General features: G+C 37.8%; 1 protein-coding gene across 2 annotated transcripts in view; it reads right to left on the minus strand.

Annotated features, from left to right (window-relative positions):
- MROH9 (maestro heat like repeat family member 9) overlaps window positions 1-17358 on the minus strand; it is a 111375-nt gene that overhangs the window by 51690 nt on the left and 42327 nt on the right. For both annotated transcript variants that reach the window (XM_054501681.1, XM_054501686.1), the window contains 4 exons: window positions 11780-11892; window positions 8581-8730; window positions 5292-5440; window positions 2975-3140 (listed from right to left, as the gene is read on the minus strand). In XM_054501681.1, coding sequence (XP_054357656.1) covers window positions 2975-3140; window positions 5292-5440; window positions 8581-8730; window positions 11780-11892 — 578 coding nt within the window. The remainder of the gene's footprint in view (window positions 1-2974; window positions 3141-5291; window positions 5441-8580; window positions 8731-11779; window positions 11893-17358) is intronic.

Genomic DNA, 17358 nt, shown 5'->3' on the forward strand with positions numbered 1-17358 from the left:
GGGAACAAGAGAGTGACTCTGCAACCCCTCCTTCAGCCTCCTTAAAGAAAACCTAAAGCATATGTGGGTATCCATTCATTCAATAACAGCGGTTACATCAATTGTGAGCTAGGAACTTTGCCAAGCCTACTATGGTAAGGGACTCTCAAGACACTATACAAACACCCTGGATGACAAACCAGTGGGATGCAGGCTGGTTTCCAAGGTAGGCTTCCCTCCCAAGGTCCCCTTCCTATGTGGCCATGAAGAGCAGTCTACTAATAACCTAGGTCCTTCCTGTGCTCAAACAATACAAGGAAGTGAGATATTTAAGGGGAAGGCAGGTCAGGTCACCAACAGATCATTTGGCATATTGACCACTGCAATATGGGTGGGAGGTCACCACATCAGAAATATGGGTCTGGGCTATAATCTTAAAAGACACATTCCCAACTGCCATAATCCTGAATATTGAAATCCTGGGAGATCAAACTCCCAAAAATGTAACTTGGGAAAAATAATTTAAAAATTTTAAAGACATGTGTTTACATTCTTAAAAATGAGATTTATTGGTTACCAGAGGCTGGGAAAGGGTAGTGGGATGGGGGAGGTGGGGATGGTTAATGGGCATAAAACAATAGTTAGAATAAATAAGATTATTTGATAGCACAACAGGGTGACTACTGTCAATAATAATATATTTTTAAATAAACACTGTAATTGGATTGTTTATAATTCAAAGAATAAATGCTTGATGGGATGGGTACCCCATTCTCTATGATGTACGTATTTTACATTACATGTTGGTATTGAAACATCTCATGTGCCCCATAAATATACACACCTACTCTATACCCACAAAAATGGAAAATTTTTTAAAAAATTAAAATGACATTTATTTGAGAAACATGAACACAGGACAGAAAACTTCATAGGTCCTTTTATACAATAAATTAGGCAATAATAACATATGTACTTTTCCAAACATAAAACACTTAGGTATACTAACAGCAGTCACATGGGTAACAGTTATGGGCAGACAAACCACATTCATAAAGAAATAGTTTATATAATTGTGGTCATCTGAAATCCCTTGGTGGACAACCTAAGTCTTTTGACAAGACAGACCAATGGATCACCACCACATATGCAGTCACCCAAAGAGCCAAGATCTCAATACATTTTATCTTTCTTGAAAAAGGCAAATATACAAAAATGCATCACTTCATTTATTGAGGAAGTTTCAACATTTTTATGTATAAGCGCAATGCTTACACACAAAGTCAATACAGTGACAATGCATCCTCATGGAGACAAATTTGCAACATGCATAAAAATAATTAGAACCCTCTAAAAGTCTTTACATTATCTCCAGTATAGGAAATGAAATATGTAGTATAGCAAATTGGAAAAAATAATGCTGACAACTTAAAATAGAGAGAAAAATACATTAAAAAGAAAATAAAAAACACACTAAAAAAATTCGACATATAAAAACAATAGGAATAAATTATGGGCAATTGCATAGAGGTGGTTCATAAGAGCTGGTCAACTTTTATGATTTTGAAGTCCTTTATTATGATGAATGGCTGTTATTTTTTCTTTTCTCTTTTAGGGCATGGCTCTCCCTGGAGAATATGTTCACATTTATTTTATATGTGATGCTACTCTTTTTGAAATTCTTTTATGGTTTGACATACACTAAATCGAGCATTCCCTGTTAAATTTTCCTGTCTTCTGTGCCATGCTTTTATGATGTTTTGGCATGCAGAAATCTATTTCACATGTACTCATAGAAAGACCACAGATTTGGAGGAAACAATACTGATGGTTGAACAGCAACACCATTGCATAAGTGTCTTCTCCTACTGTACACATAATTAATTTCAAACCAGTCAGTAACTTTTCTGGCTTATTCAAGGCATATGTGGCTTTAATTTATCAAAAGCTCCTGGAATTTCATCAGCTGGAAGGTATGTCAATGCAAACAAATGACATATTTTACCACTAAAGTTTGCATCATTTCCATATTGCCTGGCTAATCCCCTCATCTGAATTTTCCTAGAAATGCTTTGGACTGAATGGAAAAAACAAACTTTATTAGTGACAACTTGAAATTCACTTTTAGAAGCCTTGATTGCACCTAATTCCAAACCTGTCATTACAGTTTGGGGATTCAATTAGATGATAGAAATTTTAGACTTTTGGGATTTTGATATTTTGGAATTTCAATATTCAGGATTATGGTGTTCAGGATTTTGCCTTTAGGGATTGTAATTGGCATCGTAGAAATACATATTCCAACATTTCACATTTGTGAAGCAATGCCAACTTCATACTACTCTGTCTCTGTAAGACCTTAATTTACTCCCGGGGTGGTGATTTTGGTTTTCAGGAGAATAAAATGATGGACACAAATGAGATTAGGTCTTTCCATGACTACAAACGCCTATATGATCTAGCCAGTGGCTACTTCTCTCATATCATCTCCTATACTTTCATCTCCCTTGCCCAATTCACTCAGATTCTTTGGCCTCCTTGTATTCGCTGACATACAAGGTAAGTGTCCATCAATACGAGACTTTTCCCTTCTCTCAGTCTAGAACTCTCTAACTCAGATATATGTAAGGATCACATCCTCACTTGATTCAGGTCTCTGATTAGATGCCAGCTCAGCAGAGAGGCCTGCCCTGACCAACTTACCTAAACCTTGCCAGTCACTTTCTTTCCTCCATACCACTATATATCTCTTTTAAGCTTTATACCATCTGACTTACAACACATTTATTTGTTCATTGTCTGTGTTTCTTACCAAAATGTAAGCTCCATAATAGGGCATAGCACATAATAGACACTCAATAAATATGTGTTGCATGAATGGATGCATGAGAAGAGGACCGTGTTAAGAAAGTATGATTGAGTCTGTGGGCAGATAGGGATTTTCACAATCAGGAAATCAATACTGAGAAGAAGAAACACTCATCGTGTTATTTACCGCCAAAGGCATCAAGTTGGTACCATCAAGAGAGAAACGTTTTCCTTCCGTTAGGGTGTCCTCCATTTCCCCAGGCTTTCCTTTCAGTATCAATAAGATTGTCTTCAGCACATGAGGGGCCACGCTCACCTCAGAACCTGCCGCCTGCCACATCTGTATCAGAGTGCTGCAAACACAGCCCCGCCCCACACAATGAGAATCATGTTTGTCGTGTCCTACTTGATAGAATAACAAGAATCAGGAAAATAGTCTTGGTTTTACATTTTTATATAGCAAAGACACTGCAGACATGTCCAAAGCAAACTGAGATTCCTATTTCCAAATGATCCCGTAAACCTCTTATCCTAGAAAACAGAGAAAGAATTTAAATAAAGCCTTATGGAAAATACCAGAGTCTGGTCTGCAAGTTCATTTCTACTGCAATTTAAATGTCTGTCTAGCTCACTGTCAAGAACTGATCAGCTTTCTGCAATCTATACTTCCTCTGCTCCTCCTGCCTTGTGACTTTGTTTGTTTAGGAATAATAGAATATTTAAAAACTGGCATGGGAATACAAATTAATATGTAGATTAATATAAAAATAAAAAACCCTAAATAAAAATGAACTAATTAAATAATAAAAATAAAAACAAAACTGAGCTCAGAAGAGTGAGACATTTTGTCAAATGTCTCACAATGAGTGATACAGATGCTATTAAAATCCTGGCTTCTCAACCTCCAGTCCCCTAGCTCCTTTTCCTATATACTCGACACTCTTCAAGATTAGTCTTACTATTGCTTGTCTTAGAAACTGCTATACATCTCTGCACCGATGTATTTCTGATACCTTGCCAGTTCATACTGGGTTCTGACACTTATTGCTTAGCCTTTCTGTGTTTAGGTTCATCATATAGGTGCCTGATCCCTTGGAATATGGAAATACCCAGCTCTGTAGCACCCACTACCCACCTGCTCCTGCCTACAGGTCCCACTTAGAATCACAAGGACATCAACTCTCATATGCCATATCTCCTTGTCTTACCTCTTGTTCATACCTCTTGGCTGAGCAAATGTTCCATGTGTTTCTTTGGTTTAGTTTCACTCCAAATCCTGGCCTTTTCTACCTCAATCCTCACATAGAATTAGACCTGCTGGTAGCAGCTTTGATTAAGTTCACCTAACAAATTATGCCTGCTTTCTGTACTTCCTCAGCACATATTGCTTGTACCAGATTTATTGGCAATTTTTATCTGGTATACATGTGGATATGTTCCCTCTCCTCAACAAAATGCTTAAGGGCCAGTAATACTTTACACAAAGTGGGTGCTTAGTTCCTGGATGAGTAAATCGTCTTACAAAGATCTTTCTAGGAATTTTATGAATAGTAAAATACTTTGTGAGTTAAAGCTTCCTAAATAAATACAATCTTTCAGTCTGAAAAATAAAGTTATGTGATTTATTTAGAGTTTTGTTGATTTCAATGCCCTTTCACAGACATTAACTAACTAAGCAACCCACATAACATATCTATAGATAGAACTTTCCTCATTTTCTAGATGAGGAAATTTAGCATCGGGGAATTTTATCAAACTTGCATAACGTCACATAAAATGTAAGGGACAAAGTTGATGGAAACAGATTCATTTGTTTCCAAAGCCCAAGTCCTCTTCAAAATAAAACTCTCTGTCTTCATAGGAGAGAAGTAGTACCTTGATTTCCAATGTTTATGCCAATTGTAGAAATGGAGTGGTGTGATTTTTCTAAGCTCTTCTAATGTGCCTGTTAGGTTCATATTGTCCCATAGGCTCGCATTTGTATTTTTTTCTTCTTAAACTTTTCTCGTGATCCTGGATCATAAATTTCAGCCTAATAGTTAAAGGACACAGGACTCCCAATTTTAACGCTTTTTATTGGTATGTAGAAATATCTTATGTCTGTCCTTTGTAAACAAGAAAAACACTACATGTACAAATTTATTTCCTCAATAAAAATGAGTAAATTCACGAACGGGAATAAAAATCCATTATCACATTGAGGAGAGGTTTGTTCCTCTGGGATATGCAACAGAACACAATTTAAAGCCTCAGATAAATAATAGTGACATTGGTCATATCTTATGGGCCTACTGTGTTTTAGGTATTATACAAAGATATGCATAACACATATGATCTTATTTAAGTCTTATAATTATCCCACATGATGCAAAAATAGATTTTCTCTTTCAGAAAAAAGAAACCAGGCCTGACTATGGTAGATTGAGGGTTGAACCCAGGTCCATCTGACAGTGCAGCCTGTAAACAAGCCCTTGTGGAAGGGACAGAGGGTTGGGGGGCCTTACTCATCTGCTGGAACTGAGTAGTCCATAAGTTGAAAGATGACCTTCTTGGGTGAAGTACATGTCAACAAAGTGATAACCTGCAACATAACATGCTTCATACAATTGTTATCACACAATTGCCTGTAAATAGCATCCACGATCTTAGACACCTGGAAGAGAAATTCCACAGGTAAACAAGAATCTCCTGTTCCATGGTCACCTCTAAACCAAGGCATTTCTTGGACATAAGAATTCACTTTTTCTCAGAAATACCAAGGCAGCAACTAACATACAGATAAGCACTAGTAGAAAGCATATTTATATGTGTGACTACACAATGCAAAATATTCATTTGGATGAAGACTAAATCTGTGCATTTATGAATAGCAGGAAAATGCCCATTTCTTTAAAAGTTTATTTTGGGGGGGTTGAATTCATTACATAAGAAATATAAGCTCGGTATAGGAAACATACATATAATTCAAGTACTTAAAGAAAATCAAAATAATGGAATGGAATAACAATGGAGCTACAGTGTATACTTCAAAAAAAAACTTTTGCAAGTTAAAGACGATTTGAATCCACATATTGAAGGGATTAACCATGTATTGAAGGAATGACCCAGAATGGTAAACACTAACCCATAATTTTGCAAACTCTACTCATAGATCCCATGTTAGTTTCATTTTTCCCTCTTTTTACTCATTCTTGAACAAGGAGAGTTCTAGCTGGTTATGAAATTTGTCTCAAATCAGTGGCTGTGTATTTAATATCAAATTTAATCCACCCAGATCATCTCATTTCTTATTTTGAAAATAATCCATTGCATTTTTTTCTTCTTAAATATTTCTTGTGATCCTGGATCATAAATTTTAGACTAACAGAGATTATAAGCTGAAAAATTAGTTGATGCAAATTTACATTACCCTGCAGTTAGTTACATCGTATACAGTTCAGTTATCTGTACAACTTTCTATGGCAAACAAAAGAAAAAATTATAAATGTTAAAAAGTGCAGGGTACTTTTCCAACCATATAGGTTCCAAGGTGAGCAAGAAATAAGAGATATCAAACTACTCTTTTCCATAGACCTTTTAACTATAGGATTTAGAGCTTCTTCTAGTTGTCCTCGTCCTACTTTAAATGCAAATACCTCTAAAGCAAGCCACCTATGTCACTGGGTGCTTAATTATAGAAATTTATGCTAATTTATGTCCAGTTATAAAAATGATAGTCTGTTTCAATTTTGATGAAATATTTGATGTGTTAGGATTATTTAGAGATTATAAGCCCATATACTGTACATGCAATTTGGGGGATTTTTAGGGATGTTTTTAGCCTTATAACTCATTTTAGAACCTAACCCCATCTAAGACAAGAATCCACTGTTTTCAGTAGTCCAGTTGCTTGTGGGAGCTGGGGTTGGATCATAAATTGAGGAGCCCATTTTGTTCATTTTTTTTCTGTGGTTAGAGATTTCACTGTAGCAGAGGCTAGTTTTACACATCTAGTTTTCTGTTTCGTCTCTCTTTCTCTCAGGGACTTGGTAAGGCTTCATCTCGCCTTCCTTTAAGTGCTCTTTCCCACTTCACTAGAAGAGAACTCTATTTTGTAAGACGGCTCTTGCCCTTCACCTTTCCCTGTGGTTGTGTTTGCCCTACAGAATGCTCCCATCTGCAGCAGCATTGAGAGTTCTATATAAAGCATCACCTCCCCTTTCCTGCTCTATGAATTTGTGTAAGACTTCTCAGATTATTTTCAGTCACCTTGCACTGCTGTGTCAGGAGAGGAAACTGGAGGTTCATTCCTCATGTCACCATCAGAACTGGTTTCATGGGCCTGTGACCTATGTGTTTGCACAGAGCTCCATGCTGAGAAGGTACCTTTACTTTGTTTAAAGTACCTTGAAGTTTTAAACAATTTTATCTTTGTATTTTGTAAATCAAGTCCCATGGGACAGTGGAGCAGAAGAGATACAATATGTGAGTCTGTCATTGTTCCTGTGGTCCCATTCACATGTGGTGTTCACAAAATGCCAGGGGACCCATGATGTGAAGCTCAGTGGAAAAACAAGATAAGCATCTTATTGAAACTGTAACCTACTTTAAAAATTCCCACTTAGTCTGAAAATGACATAGAAGGAAACAGAAAGGGAAGCCCATAAATTATTTTCCTTTCAGGCTTTCCTTACTCACCAGTAAGCTGAAGGTAGAGAATGTTGGTAGGATATATGAATGATGAAAATTGAAATTTTAAAAGTCGAGCTAGTTTTAAGTAGTGTTTCCACCCTTTTGGAAAGAATGTAATATGTACGTATGCATGTGTGAGCTGTGAAACACAAATAGCATTATTTTGGTGATTCTGCACATGAGCTAAATGCTCCTATGTTGACGTTTGTAACTGGCATTGCACAATATATGTATGGATAGTAAAATTTGTGTTCACGACTAAAAAATGTTAATTGTTCTTTTTGCTTAGAAAGACATTAAATAGCAAATAAAACCAGCATGAAGAATTGAGAGAGAGAGACTGTGGAGGAAAGGCAAACACTGCATGTGCTTACACATTTAATGACATTATTTCCTATGTTGTGAGGGAGCAGTCCCAGATTTCGTTCTGCACTGAGCCCCACAAATTATGTAGCCAGCTCTACGCAAGCTGAGGGTCTTTGAAATCTTTCCTTAAGGGATACACAGGGGATTTCAATTACAGCTATGCTATTTTATTGCTGTTAATGTATTTCTTTAAAAATTCTAAAGCAAATATGGCAAAATATTATGATTTAATATGATTGGTGGATAAGCATTCATTACTTACTCTCTAAAATTGTTCGTATGCTTGAAACATTTCACACAAAAAATTCTCAGGCCAGGCATGGTGGCTCATGCCTGTAACCCTCATGCTTTGGGAGGCCAAGGTGGGAGGGTTGCTTGAGCCCAGGAGTTTGAGACCAGCCTCGGCAACATAGTAAGACCTCCATCTCTACAAAACTTCATTTAAAAAATTAGCCAGGTGTGGTGGTACATGCCTGTAGTCCCAGCTGCTTAGGAGGCTGAGGTGGGAAGATTGCTTAAGCCCAGGAGTTTGAGGCTGCAGTGAGCCAAGGTTTCACCACTGCACTCCAGCGTGAGCCACAGAGCAAGACCCTGTCTCTAAGTAAAATTTAAAAAACCAAAAGGCTCATTATATTGAAGTCATATAATGAACAATGACAAGAAGTACATATAAAAAGAAGTGGACATACAACAAAGGCAAAAATGCACATTAGAGAGTAAACCCTGTGCTCTCCTGCTTATTGTCAAGTATCTTACCATGGTGACCTTCTCGGCATGAAATTCCAGAGTAAATATCAGTATGGATGCTGCATCAGATGCGATTTTATCATCAGGTGAAGAGACTTTCATCAGGAGACTCCTCACAAAGTCAGTCAGCAAGGAAGGCAGTAAGGTTTGCCCTACTCTCTGCAACAACAAAGGATAGTCATGACCTCAGGCCTTACACCAACATAAGACAGCTAAACTCAGACATGGTGGGGGATGCTCAAGAGCCAGGCAGGGCCACCAGTCTTCCGTGGGCCGTATACATCTCGTTGGAGTCTCCTTCTTCCGTGAAAAATATTAAAAATTATATTTTACAACAATGTTGGTACAAAAATGACTATAATCCAAGTGAAATTATGTTTGATTTTTTTCTTCTGATTTTAAAGCAATTCAGCTCTTCAAATATTATCATGAATTTCTTCAGTTTTGGAAATGAGTTTACTCGGATCAGAAACAAGCATGAAGAAAGCAGAAGATGCAGGAGGGGACAGGGTGAGGAAGTCAAGGGAATCAAAGGCATGGACTTTCCTCTTTTACAGAAAGGAATCAGGAAGCAGAAAGAAATAAAAGGCCTTTATGTCCATCATCAAGGTGCAAGAACTACAATTCAAGTAATCCCTTTTTAAAGTTAGAGGACTATCCATGGATTGTAAAATTTGAACAAACTCACATTGATTATAGATTTCTCAAAGAAAGATAAACAAGCCAAATTTTCTGCTTTTGCCTTTATATGGAAAAAAAAAGAGTCATTCTCCCAAGTACAGAGGATACCCAATCTCACCAATAAAGGTTTTTCTTCATTCTCCTTAAAGGGATGGAGTATTGCTTTTTGGTCATAAGGCAGAACTAAGGTCTGAGTGAGAATTGATGATCACTAGCTCCTCTCCCACTGGGCAGAGGGGTGATGGATGGGAATCTTGGAAAGCTATGGAAGAAAATTAGAGGTGTGTAACCAAGGCTTGGAGAGGTGGGCTGAATATCATAAATAGTTTGCCCTACTTTGAGAAAGCCAGATTTAATTATATGACACTGGATTTTTTAAAAACGTTGGAAGGCAGAATATTCTCTTTTTGAATATTTGCTTACTCAACAAAAAATTTACTTTAGTATCTATCTAAAAAGTTGTAGAAGAAGCAATTCCCCGTGAAACTTAGAGCCAGTGTTAGAAGTTTCTGTCATGTACAGGTGAAGATGTGATAGTAGATTATATAAAATGGTAGGTTTGCTTTGTAAAATATTATCTACACTAACTCTCCAGAAATACACCAATCACACAGGATCAGCTGGGTTCTTCAGAGGTCATTTTTATCTCCTCCTGCTTCTTACTGCTACGCCATGTTGTTACATGTTCTTGATGCCGCTTGCTTGCATGTTTGCATAATATACTATTAACTTAATCGTCCACAGATTTTCATTTATTACTCTATGTTTGGCATATACTTTAAAAAATCTGTGAAGAAGCTCTTCTCACAAATAATGGTGTCATTTTGAGTTATTTCTTTCTATAAATTCCCATGAGTGACACTACTAGTTTATTTGGTATGAACATATATAAATATATATATTTTTAGTTAATGACACTTTTGTGGCTCTCTGTGGATCCTTTGCAAAACAGCGTCCTCTCTTACAACCAACCACTATATAAAATGAGAGTGCCATAATTTGGGAATTGTTTTCAGTTTTGTTTTCCAATCCAGCCCTCCCATTTAATGGTGCTTTGCTTCCAGCTTCCATGGTTAGCAACCTTGCTGCTTCTACACCTATTTGCATGCTTTGAACTTTGTCTTTGGCTATGGTCCTCTTGGTCTTGTTTCTACAATCTTGTATTCTCTCAATTTACCTGTTCCATCTACTACTGGAAGTCCCAACTCCGGGTTTTCCAGCTACTGTTCCCGCATGTAGTGCTGGGCTTGCTTTGGTCTCACAATTGGGAAATGAATAACAGGTCATGAACACAAGGACCCAGGGTACCTCCCCCAAGCCCAACGATTTTTACACCTGATGGACATTAAACTCAGATGAGCAAGGACACCAACCTAGAGGCTGTGATGATAAGTCTCATGAATAGCTTAGAAGAGGCCCCAACAGACTGCTGGTCCTAGGTTCACTAGCCCAGTCATGGTACTCAGGATTTCAATTCCAGGTTACTGGAGTGGAGGATAGAAGGATGAGGGAAGATTTGCTAGTAAACTTAAACAGATGCCTGGTTTCTTTATGTAAATGAACATAGTCATCCAGGCTTGAAATTTTTGAGAGGAGGTGGGAAAGAATAACTTTTGATTTTGGAAAGATGTACCATCGGGCTTCTACATATTTAAGACAGCTATGCAATATTTTCGACCATATCATGTTAGATGTATTGCTTCTGCGTATCCTCAGCCTCCCACAATTCAACCCATCTCAGCCATGGAAGAAGACACTGCTTTATACATGCAGTTTTAAGAGGAACTCCTAGATCCTCCCACCCCAAGAGATGAGCTAGCCTAACGGGCTTCCTCAGAAGTTTTGCTGAACTACTGGCTCAACGTGTGTGGCTAGAAGGTGCTGGAAAGCCCAACCTGGGCCCCAGTGCTGTGCTACTTCTGGAGCCTATGGCTAAACCTATATAGTTTGAAGAAGGTGAGGGAGTATATATGGCTATAGAGCCTCACAGTTCTCCCAAGGGTCGAGACAGTGTAAAAAATACTTACTTGGTTCTGAGGTTTATCGTGTAGGCTTTTTTAATTTTTATTTTTCATTTAATAGCGCTTTTAAACAAAATCAAAATCACAGTGTCATTATGATGTTTGTAGATTAAATTATGATAGTATTGGAAAGTCTGTTAACTGATGACTGTTAATTTTTCTAAATAAGCAGAAGTTCTCCATTTTTAGTGAACTATTTGTTGGCCAAACAAAAAGAAGTGTAACTAGGAAATACCTCATTTGCTTTCTATAAGGATTAAGTAAAGTATTCCCAAATTACTATATTTGGGAATTATTACTATATTTGGGAATAATAGGCATAACTACTATTAATAGAGATGAAAATCAGAAAACTAAATCGTCTATAATCATTTACATTTTATCACACTGAGTTTTAAAAAAAAACGAAAAAATACTAACAACATAAACTTTGTTGAAATAAATTGTTACTAAGAGTAATAATACACATAAACAAAAGCCCTCGGAAAAAGTGGGGGCTAAGTTACCTGAGCTATTTTACTTTTGTCTTGTTGAAACTCCTTGGGTAGAAATTCTACATCACAAGAAGGAAACTGGAGGCTATGACTTTTACCGTTTGTAGGCTTATTTGTTCCAATATCTGCAGTGTTAAGAAAAAGAGTTTAAGGTTGTTATTTGATCACTGGTTTGTTCTATGACATTACTATTTCCAATTTTATTTTCCTGCCCAGTTCTGGAGATCTGAAGTTTTCCAAATATTTAACTCTCTGCTCATAGTTTAGTCTCGTAAAGTATTATGGCACTCACACAGAATTCATAAAGTGTTTAAGAGAGTCCATGTGACATATGAATGGACAAATACTTTTAATAATAGCCTGACAAGATAACAAATATATATAGACCATCAAATGCATGGTTCAGTGTGCTGGAAAAGCTAATGCTAAGCTGGAGGGTCTATTGGCAGGGAGAGTAGACTTGGAGGCATCTGAAATGAGCTGAGGAGTGGTAGACCAGGGAATCCAGAAGTGCTCAGCAAAAGCTTCAGGTGCAGATAACTTCAGTTCCAGAGAAGGTGAGCTTTAAATGATTTTGTTTGTTTTTAAATAGCTCTATAGAGATATAATTGACATTTATTTACTGATTTTGTTTTTATTTTTGTTTTTTGTCTTTTTTGAGCCAGGATCTTGCTCTGTCACCCAGACGGAAGTCCAGTGGTACAAACAGGGTTCACTGCAGCCTTGACCTCCTGGGCTCAACTGATCTTCTCACCTCAGCCTCCCCAGTAGCTGGGATTGCAGGTACATGCCACAGTGCCCAGCTAATTAAAAATATACATATTTTGTAGAGATAGGGTCGCACTATGTTGCCCAGGCTGGTCTCCAACTCCTGGGCTCAAGTAATCTGCCTGCCCAGACCTCCCAAATTGCTGGGGTTACAGGTGTGAGCCACCATGCCCAGCCCATATAACATATCTAAGGTGAACTGAACAACTTGGCAAGTTTTTGTGTATCTATACACTCAGTAAAACATTACCACAGGAAAAAAAATGAAAATATCTATTGCCTCCAAAAGTTTCCTCATGCCCTTTTGTAATCCCTCACACCTAATCCCTGTATCCATCCTCTGACTCCAAGGCAACCACTTATCCACTTCTTGTCATCTGCTGTCTGTCAAGTTGGTACTTTCTAATTTTATATAAGTGGATCATACCATATGTACTCTTTTTGGGGAGGGGGGTTGGCTTCTTTCACTCAGCAAAACTACTGAGATTCATCCATGTTTTCGTACATATTAATAGTTTGTTCTTTTTTACTGTGAATAGTAGTATTCTATTATATGTACATACCCAAATCTCTTTATCTATTTGCTTGTTAATGGACATTTAGGTTGTTTCCGGTTTGAGGCTATTACAAATAATGGTGTTATGAACATTCGTGTACCAGTAAGTGTTTGTATGAACAATTGCTTTCATTTCTCTCAGGTAAATATAAAGTTGTGTTATGACTGAATCATATGATAGCTATATGTTTAACTTTTTAGGATAGTGCCAAATTACTTTCCAAAGATGTTAAACCATTTTACAGTTTCACCCACAATGTATGTGAGCTCCAGTGACATCCTTAACAACACATGGCAGAATCAGTCTTTTCAATTTTAGACATTCTAATGGGTGTGTAGTGGTATCTCATTATAGGTTTAATTTACATTTCTTTAATAAGTATATATGGAACATTATTTGATTTGCTTCTTTGCTATCTGTGCTTCTTTGGCTATTTAAATCCATTTTTATTTTTTATTTGGTTGTCTTTTTTCATAGAGAGTTTTTTTTTTTTTATGTCTTCTAAAAAAAAAAAAGCAGAAGGGGATACATGTGCAGAACGTGCAGGTTTGTTCCATAGGTACACATGTGCCGTGGTGGTTTGCTGCACCTATTGACCCGTCCTTTAAGTTCCCTCCCCTCACCCCCCACCCCCAACAAGCCCTGGTGTTTATTGTTTCCCTCTCTGTGTCCATATGTTCTCAATGCTCAACTCCCACTTAAGAGTGAGAACACGTGGTATTTGGTTTTCTGTTCCTGTGTTAGTTTGCTGAGGATGATGGCTTCCAGCTTCATCCATGTCCCTGCAAAGGCCATGATCTCATTCCTTTTTGTGCTTGCATAGTATTCCAGTGTATATATGTACCACATTTTCTTTATCCAGTCTATCATGGATAGGCATTTGGGTTGGTTCCATGTCTTTGTCATTGTAAATAGTGCTGCAATAAACATATGTATGCATATGTCTTTATAGTAGAATGATTTATATTCCTTTGGGTATATACCCAGTAATGGGATTGCTGGTTAAATGGTATTCTGGCTCTAGAATCTTGAGGAATCACCATACTGTTTTCCACAATGGTTGAATTAACTTACATTCCCACCAACAGTGTAAAAGCATTCCTATTGCTCCACATCCTCTCCAGCATCTATTGTTTCCTGACTTTTGAATAATCACCATTCTGACTGGCATGAGATGTTATCTCATTGTGGTTTTAATCTGCATTTATATGATGATCAGTGATGTTGAAGTTTTTTTCATGTTTGTTGGCCGTGTAAATGTCTTCTTTTGAGAAGTGTCTGTTCGTATCCTTTGCCCACTTTTTGATGGGGTTGTTTGGCTTTTTTCTTGTAAATTTTTTTAAGTTTCCTGTAAATTCTGCATATTAGACCTTTGTCACATGGATAGATTGCAAACATTTTCTCCCATTCTGTAGGTTGCTTGTTCACTCTGATAATAGTTTCTTTTGCCGTGCAGAAGCTCTTTAGTTGAATTAGATCTCATTTGTCAATTTGGGCTTTTCTTGCAATTCCTTTCGGTGTTTTATTCATGAAGTCTTTGCCCATGCTTATGTCCTGAATGGTATTGCCTAGGTTTTCTTCTAGAGTTTTTATGGTTTTAGGTTTTACATTTAAGTCTTAATCCATTTTGAGTTAATTTTTGTGTAAGATGTAAGGAAAGGGGTCCAGTTTCAGTTTTCTGCATATGGCTAGACAGATTTTCCAGCACCATTTATTAAACAGAGAATTCTTCCCCCATTGCTTGTTTTTGTCAGGTTTGTCAAAGATCAGATAGTTGTAGATGTGTGGTGTTATTTCTGAGGTCTCTGTTATGTTGCATTGGTCTATATGTCTGGTACCAGCACCAGTGTTCCATTGGTCTATATGTTTGGTACCAGTACCAGGTTGTTTTGGTTACTGTAGCCTTGTAGTATAGTTTGAAGTCAGGTAGCATGATGCCTTCAACTTTGTTCTTTTTGCTTAGGATTGTCTTGGCTGTACAGGGTCTTTTTTGATTCCATATGAAATTTAAAATAGTTTTTTTCTAATTGTGTGAAGAATGTTAATGGTAGTTTGATAGGAATAGCATTGAATCTATAAATTACTTTAGGCAGTATGGCCATTTTCATAATATTGATTCTTTCTATCCATGAGGATAGAATGTTTTTCTATTTTTTTGTGTCCTCTCTTATTTCCTTGAGCAGTGGTTTGCAGCTCTCCTTGAAGAGGTCCTTCACATCCTTTGTTAGCTGTATTCCTAGGTATTTTATTCTCTTTGTAGCGATTGTAAATGGGAGTCCATTCATGATTTGGCTCTTTGCTTGCCTATTGTTGGTGTAAAGGAATGCTTGTGATTTCTGCACATTGATTTTGTATTGAGACTTTGCTAAAGTTGCTTATCAGTTCAAGAAGTTTGTGGACTGAGATGATGGGGTTTTCTAAATATAAAATGATGTAATCTGCAAACAGAGATGACTTCCTCTCTTCCTCTTACAGAGTTTCGATGTCCTTTATGAACTTTGAATATGGGTCTTTTATCAGATATGTAGTTTGCAAATATTTTCTCCCAGTCTGTGGCTTAACTATTAACAGTATCTTTCAAAGAGCAGAAATACCTAATTTATCATTTATTTTCATTTATACTTTGACTATTGTATCTAAGAAATCTTTGCCTAATCCAAGGCCCCCAAAATTTCTTTGAGTTATATAGTTTTAGATTTTACATATAGTTCTATTACTCACTTTGGATTAATTTTTGAATACGTATGAAGTATGGATCAAAGTTGTTTTTCTGCCTATAAATATCCATTTTTTCCAAACACAATTTATTGAAAAGTTTTTGCTCACTCCTTTAAATTGCCTTTGAAACTTCATAAAAGATCCACTGACTATATATATGGATTTATTTCTGGACTCTCAGTTCTATTCTGCACAATGTTGAATAGAATAGAAGTAATGACAGTGCATATCCTTGTCTTGTTTCTGATGTTTCAGGGAAATCATTCAGTATTTCACCATTAAGTGCAGACATAACCTCAAAAGATACTACAGGTTTGGTTTCACTGCAATAAAGTGCAATGAATGATCTGCAAACAGATCATTGCAATAAAGTGATTATCACAATAAAGTAACCCACGTTAATTTTGTTGGTTTCCCAGCGCCTATAAAATGTATGTTTACACTATGCTGTATTCTATTAAGTATGCAATAGCATATGTATAAAAATATACATATCTTAATTAAAGACATTTTATTGCTACAAAATGCTAACAATCATTTAAGCTTTCACTGAACAGTTTCTCCTGGCTTGAATCTCCAGCAATCCCTCACCAGGGCTATTGAGCCAGTAGCATCTTTGCAACTCCCTGGGACAGACCTCCCTGGGAGGGCGAGTTGCCCTCTTTGCTGTCTTATAACCCTTACTGTCTCCAGGCTCTTGAGAGTCTGTGGGGACCAAAGGCTGGTCTGGATTCCCAGCACAGAGCATTCCTGACATGAAAAAGTGGCTGGGCTATTTTCCACACAGGTCTCAGTCCTTCTCCTCACCGGGAAGGGCCTCCTGACCTTGGACTCCAGCACAACCACCCTGCTCCCACCTGTCCCCTTCAATCAGAGGCAGCCCAGAATTTCTCTGAGTACAAAATCCCAGAGTCAACCCACAACACCTCCGCCGACTGCAATTGCAGTAGTACTCCCTTAGCAGCCCTTGGGCTGGGGGAAGGAACAAAGGGCCTAGTCACTACGCTGGCACCTCCAACACACTCCAGCCACAAGAGGAAAAGGAATCTAGCCCTTATTCCCTGGAAATATCCAACCCCCACTCCTCACCAGCCAGGGCCACTGGCTTATAACTGCAGAATGGTCACTCACAACCATGGCTGAGCATATCCACTGGTAAGTGGCTGGGGTCTCCTTGGGGAGAGGCTCCCAGAGGTGTTTGACAGCCCTTCTGCCACTGCCACCACAGAGTTCTATCCCTGCTGCCCTCAATTTGGGGAAGAAATGAGCCTGGGGGCTATACCTGAGCTTATAGCACACCACAGTCACCATAGGGAGAGGAAACCAATCTTTCCACCTGGAGAGCCCTTGAACCCCTGCTCTCCAACAAGCATAACCCCAAGCTCATATCAGCAATTTAGCTGTCCCACCCTACTGGCTGAACAATCTCAGTAACAGCAGCTCCATGTTTCTTGGAAGTAGAGATCATGGGGGCAACTGAAAACTCCTCTGCCGCTGCCTCTGCAGTGGTACTATCCCTGCCACCCTCAGACTAAAGAAGGAGCAAAG

This window comes from Pongo pygmaeus, chromosome 1, assembly GCF_028885625.2.
Source record: "Pongo pygmaeus isolate AG05252 chromosome 1, NHGRI_mPonPyg2-v2.0_pri, whole genome shotgun sequence".
Lineage (NCBI taxonomy): Eukaryota > Metazoa > Chordata > Mammalia > Primates > Hominidae > Pongo > Pongo pygmaeus.